Here is a 6,418-nt window from a genome sequence, read left to right on the forward strand (position 1 = left end):
TAGAGCATCACAGAAGCAAATGCCAAGTCCTGCTTTCTTTGTTTTTGTGCTTCAGTTCACAGACAGGAAATCAACAAGGGGAGAGGGGACTCAGGTCAAGCACTTTTGTTTATTGAGCTGAAAGCCTCTGGTATGACAGGAATCACAGTGCAAATCAAACTGCTTATCTTTCCCAGTGTGCCTCAAGAAGCAGCTCAGTCTGCAAAATGTGTCCTTTAAAGCTTAGCTTGACTGAGATCATTGTCTAGAGTGCCTCTCCCATTCTGTGGGGACTCATCAGTGTGTTGCTAAAATCATGGGTCTTCCCCATTTTCCATGCCCTGGGGTGTGGGCTGTAATAGTTTGAGACCTCATATAATAATGGAAGGGTGAAAGGGAATTTTTTACTGGTGATAGTTATACCCTGGCATTAAGCTTTTCCCGTCATTGATTTGTATTTCTGTTGAATTGGCAAAGTAAATGTGCAAATTATTGCTTATTTACATTTGCAAGTACACCCTCTTTCAATTCTAAGCTTTTGCATATCAGGATATTTTTAAAAAATCATCCAGTCCTTACCATGTTCTAAAATTTCTAAAAAATACAACAACCTACAACGAAAAACAACACAACATATTACACTATATTTATTTAACAAAAAGCTAAACTGCAGAAGTGGTATGTGGAAAAACTAACTGCACCCATGTAGCTTGTAAAACCACCTTTAATAACAATAACATGAAGTAATCATTTTCTGTATGACTATCAGTCTTTCACATTATTGTCGAGGATATAAAAGACTGATACATGGCCTTACATGTGACTCTAGACTGATGTACAGAGGAGTTCACTGTCGACTTAATGGCTGCAAGGTGTCCGGATCCTGTAGCTGCAAACTGAGCCCAAATATTTACCCCTCCACCACTGTGGACGTGGAGATATCCACAGCTGGGAAGATTGGAAACAGTCTTAAATGTTTTCCACTCATGAAAAAACGGGCAATGCTCCAAACCAGCACTATGCCAAAATCTCTGCTTTTATAGAGGTGCAAACATTTGCTAATTAATCAATTAATCAAATGTATTTGGTTAGCAGCACCTGTCAGCTGCTTTTCACACACTGCTTCTACATTGTGGTTTAAGCTTGTTATGATGTAATATCTGAGGTTGTGGTTACCCAGTTATAGGTTATGTTTTATGACCTGATAAATTAAACCACAGAATTGCAAAAGCGTGTGCTTTCTTTCCACATGACTGTAGATTAAAGTTTTAAGGCATTTAGGAGTGGCCTCTCATACCAGTGTCCTGACTACTCAGACAAGATTTTGGGATAGCAATGTAGTGAAAGCAAGGGGTGAAAGCAAGGGGAGGCATGTGAGGAACAGATTTCTCATGGACTGAAATGCAGTCACACTGAAGACTTTTGACCCAGGCCCCATGAAAATCTCCTTCCTCTGGAAAGAATGTGGCCTAGTCTCCCCCCTTTCTCCTCCCTCCTCTGATGTCCTCTCTCCCACGAGACAGTGAGAAGCTCCAGTCCCTCTTAAATGAACTGGGATTTGCTACATAGATTTCTATTGCCATTTGCAGAGTGCCCCGTACATGTAGTAGTTTGTCAAACATGCCCAGAGTATCTCCTATTTTTCTTCCCCCACAAAAATCTATTCCCAGAATCTTCAGTGTGACCAGATACTATAAAATATACCTTTGGAAAAACAGGGAGCAAGATTTTGATGTGTAAATGCCAGTTTATTGTCAAAGGCAACTACTTGACATTGAAAATTCATTTATTTTATTTAAAATTACATAAGATGACAATCATTCTGATTAGTGGATTATTGAAAATGCCAAGTATTACTATGTTAATTCATAAATGTGTAGTAGATACTCGTAACCAGTTGTGGAATGCACATGCCGTTTCCAGCTGAAGTTGCATTCTTTGTCCTTTACATTTATTTCATTAACCTTCTTTTCATTTTTCTTTTTGTTGCTATTTTTTTTTTAAACAAAAAAGAAAACTGCTCAAATATATACAAGACACATTTAATTTCTGCCTGGATCTTCACAGATGAAGATCTGTCTAATAATGAAGCATTCTAGGTCACTCTTCTTTCCATCACAACACACACATGTACACACACACTGCTTTTTGGCACCTTTGGTTCATTTAACATTAAAAAAAAGGCTCTATTGGCATTAATGTGGGCACTTGGGTGAGACAAACCACTGTTTTTAGATCCATACACAATTTAGATTTAGAGGGTTTCACTTCCTTCATGAATCCTCTGATGGATTCACATCAGCTCAGTAGATGTGCTCATGTCTGTGATGGGAGTGTCATCAGGGACATTGACATCTCTTGGAATGAGGTCACTGCCAAGGTCATTTCCTCTCAGCTCCGAGTTCTTTGGGGTTTCACTAATGCTTTCCTCGTTGACATCACTTCCAAGCTTCTCCAAACTCTCTTCAGCCTCCACCTCCATCGGCTTTTCCAGATGCGCTTCTGCTGGCTTCTCTGGCTCAAGCATGGAAATGTCAGCAGCCTCATCCCCATCTTGGCATTCCTCACCAGCTGGGAGGTCTGATGGCTCGTCTGGATTGACTGGGACAGGGATGGGATCTTGGGAGGGCGCGAAATCAGGGGAACCAGAGTTGGTCAAAGGGGGCGAAGAAAGAACCGGTTCATGGAGAGAATCTTGTGTTAGTTGATCCGGCTGCTGCTCCAGATGCTCCACTGAGGGTGGTGCTGGCTCTGAGCTGGGCTGGACTATCTCAATGTCTGGTTCGGAGTCAGGAGCAAGCTCAGCTTCAGCAGCTGGTTCTGAAGGTGAAGGTGTGCTGGCTGAGACCTGAGGTTCAGGTTGGACTGGGGCTTCCTTTACCATAGGTGCTGGTTCTGTATCATTTTTCGGGGCTGAGGCACTGGAAGCCTCTGCTTCTTTAAAATCCGCGACACATTCTTCATTGGGTAAACATGCCACTGGTGTCACTGGCTCTCCCACCACCACATCTAGATCCTCCGTTTTGGCGGCTTCGTGAGTCTGTGTAACTGCAGAGTCGTTTCCTGGCTCCTTTGTGGTCTTCTCTTCAACAGCCACAGTTTCATGGGTGCTGGCTGGGGTTTCTCGCCTTCTGCTGAGCCTGTTTCCCATAATGAGCCTGTACAGAAAGTCAAAATGATAATAATAATAATGCCAAGAGAGATGCTTATTTGACTGGTGGAGATGAAATTTGAGTGTTTTAGTACATTATGTTCTTCTTCTTTGCACTGTGTGCTCTATTTTTTCTGAGAAGTCTAAATATATTTCTGGAGAGCCCAAGGACCAACTAAAGCACTTGTTTGATTAATCCTTTACTTCCTGTACCCTGATATACACACGCCGACCACAAAAAAACAAACAAACAAAAAAACACTCTGGACACATCATGACCTGTGCAGTCACAACTTTTGACCACTTCATAGACTTTCAGTCAACATCCCCTTACTTAAAAAGGTCAATTAAAGTCTTCAGATTCATTGTTGTTTTGTCTTTCTTAGATTCTATAAAATAATATGTTCCAGTCGCTTATAAAAACGAAGCATAACTCACATAACTAGTATTATGCGCTACTAAAAAAATGCAAGCAACATAAGTTAGGCAGTAAACATTAATATTTGGTGATCGCGAAAGGAAAAACAAGTTTTGCAGACGACCCCGCCTCCCTGTCGCGGTGCTCAGACTGTTAAATTGTATCCAAATAGTAGAGAAGGAGCAAAAACACTGTGGTTAAAATGTCTAGGAGGATAATAGTATTTCACCAACCTTTGTACTTTTGGCGTTGCAGCAGGTCTATATATATAAAGTTGCTGATGATCCCTCTCGTGGAGGAGACTGCTTGTTAAACCGCTCGAAGTGCGCACAGCAGAGAGGAGCTGAGCCCTGCACAGACTGCTGAGGCGCACATTCTCCGCGTCCACGGCGCGCGCTCCAGCGCGAAACCACTTAACTTCCTGAACCAGATTGGCTTCGTTGCCTTTTCTCGGTTACTAAACGTAAGTAAACAACAACAAAAACGATAATAATAATAATAATAATTAAAGGATCTGCCTTACTCAGTCAAACTAGATATTATGCCATTAAACTAAACCACTAAATTGTGTGTTATTAAAGCCCTGGACAGTTGTAGATTTGCTTATAGAAAGCTTATGCATTAGTTGTTCAGTATAGCCATGATGACAGGAACGTGAATACAGTTATATGACATAAGGCCTTCATATTGGGGAAGTAAACGTGCTGATCGGCTGACTGAGGCTGAACCCAAAACCACTGACACATTTACTGTAACATCAGTGTGTTCTTAAGCTGCAAGACAGTCAAACGTCTTTAGGATCTTTGGTACATTGAGCTTCTCTTTTCTGCTCTAATATACGTCATTCTCATGCTTAGTTTGCAGAATGTTTGTTTTGATTGATTGCATGACTCTTTATTTAATCTACAGAGTAGTGAGGATGTGGCCTGAGCAGAGAGCCCAATGTGCTGTGAGGAGTCCCGCGTGTCACGTTCGTGGGATCTTTCTGCTTCTCCTGCTTGTCATGGTTCAGATGATAATCTCCTTGGTGCCTTTTGATGGTGTGTTCATTCGCTCTGATAAAGTCCTCATCAGCCCCTACAGATTCTGTCAGATCCAACAAACTGGTGAATGGTCCTGTGATAATGTGTATAAGAGTCACCTGTACGAGCGATCGCAATCCCAAGGAGCTGAAGCTGAGACTTTATCTAAGCCACATTCTAACTCTGTCAGAGTAGCGGTTTACCTAGCTGTGTATGTTCCAGTGATTATTGTGGCGTTTGCCCTGATGGGCATGCATTCAGTCATCTCTGACAAAGACGAACCTGCTATCTTTTGCAGCACGACTTTCCAGGTCGGAGCAGCCTTGCTCACCCTGGCTGGCCTTTTCAGTTTTTTGTTTGTCTATCAGTCATATGTGAGCTGGCAAAACATAACCGTTTGGTTCTATATCTATTTGGGTGTGGTGATAGAGCTGGCTATCACATCTGTACTGACCCATGTGTTAGGTAAGCGACTGAGATCATACTGGGAATGCAGCGAAATGCTTAAGCTCATCCCTGCTTAAATGCAAACATGAGCCACTTTGCAGTTTAAATAAAGCGATTAATGTTGTGATCATATCACAAAGACCTTTGAGTGGTCAGTAAAACTAGAAAAGTACTATATTAATGCAATTACACATAAATCTACTTAGGAGAATATGTTGATTGCTGGTGCTGCAATATCACTTTGTATCTCTTTACCAAGTGGTTTATGAAAGCCAACACACATAATGTATAACACAACAAAAAATATGGTCTGAGTCTGAAATGCACAGCTGGTGGATGCATGAGTGGTACCCTAATTGTGCTGACAGTTATTTCTATATAAGCTGTAAGGAATAAAGAATATATGTATTTTTTCAAAGTGTGTTCTTATATCTGCTACCTCATATATTCAAGGAGCAACAGTAATGTGATTTCTGTAACTACAATTTCTAGCTAATTCACATGAATAACAGTATGCTTTATGTTTTGGCAGTTTAATGCAAAAGCAAGGCTTTTTTCAAGTTCCCCCCCCCCACAGAACAAGGCCACTTGTACTGCAGCAGTACCATGCTCAGGGTACTTGCAGGAACTTGTTAGGTCTTCTGGTGGAAACATTTCTAACACCAAACCTTTGTGGTGAAAAACCCACAGATGCTGTCAGTTTCATATACAGTGTCATGCATGTGAAAACAAAAAACTTTTTTTTTTTTCTTCCCCCCATTAAAACCTTCAGTAAACCTAAAAAAAATGCCATGTTTTCAATTTTAGTGTTTGGAACCAAGTGAGAAAAAGAACAAACACAACACTTAAGTAACTGTCACACTGTAAGATACTAAAATAAGTAGTTCCTCTCACGCGAGGTGCTAGATGCTGCCACTGAAACATAGACTGAAGTGCTGAAATTTGATTTCAGTACAGAAGCTTTGGTGAATTAATTACTTGTCTCCTTCTCTGGATGTAGTCCTGTAAAGCGCTGCTGGGATGTACCTCTCTGAGACACCAATTAATGGATCCATTCTCCAAACTGTTTCTTTGTGGATGAGCTGCCAGCTATGTGTCCTCAAGTACTGACTGGACTCTCACCTGAATTCGTAATTTAGGAAGCATTCCCCCAACTGACACTTTTCGACTTAATGCAAAAACTTTTTAGTGTCAATTAGATAAGTTAATCAGCTGAAAAAAATTTCCCGTACAAGGCGTAAGGCGTCGCTGTCCTCAGCTGCTGTCTGGGGTGATTCATGCGTCTTCCCAGCCTCCAAATCCTCAACTGTTCCTGAATGCCGACGCTCAGATGTTTGATGCTGCCGGCTGCTGGTGTACGGTAATGTTTCTACCGCTGTAATGTCCAAGTCTGATTCTGAA

The 6,418-nt window shown here is 41.4% G+C and overlaps 1 protein-coding gene and 1 long non-coding RNA gene across 2 annotated transcripts; one reads left to right on the plus strand and one right to left on the minus strand.

Annotated features, from left to right (window-relative positions):
- Nucleotides 1-90: 90 nt before the first annotated feature.
- On the minus strand, nt 91-3,907 carry LOC113026891 (proteoglycan 4-like). Its single transcript, XM_026176157.1, has 2 exons — nt 3,782-3,907; nt 91-3,137 (listed from the first exon to the last, which is right to left on the minus strand). Exon 2 carries the CDS (start codon nt 3,128-3,130, stop codon nt 2,273-2,275), a length of 858 nt encoding a protein of 285 aa, XP_026031942.1. The 5' UTR covers nt 3,131-3,137; nt 3,782-3,907; the 3' UTR covers nt 91-2,272.
- Nucleotides 3,908-3,966: 59 nt separating this feature from the next.
- On the plus strand, nt 3,967-5,435 carry LOC113026892 (uncharacterized). The gene is made up of 2 exons (XR_003272962.1): nt 3,967-4,011; nt 4,458-5,435. It is a non-coding gene; the product is annotated as an uncharacterized LOC113026892 (long non-coding RNA).
- The last annotated feature ends 983 nt before the right edge of the window (nt 5,436-6,418 follow it).

This window comes from Astatotilapia calliptera, chromosome 7 (assembly GCF_900246225.1).
Source record: "Astatotilapia calliptera chromosome 7, fAstCal1.2, whole genome shotgun sequence".
NCBI lineage: Eukaryota > Metazoa > Chordata > Actinopteri > Cichliformes > Cichlidae > Astatotilapia > Astatotilapia calliptera.

Bases quoted from the DNA above. Each gene is read 5' to 3' on its own strand.
- LOC113026891 (XM_026176157.1), bottom strand. From the start codon at position 3,130: ATGGGAAACAGGCTCAGCAGAAGGCGAGAAACCCCAGCCAGCACCCAT.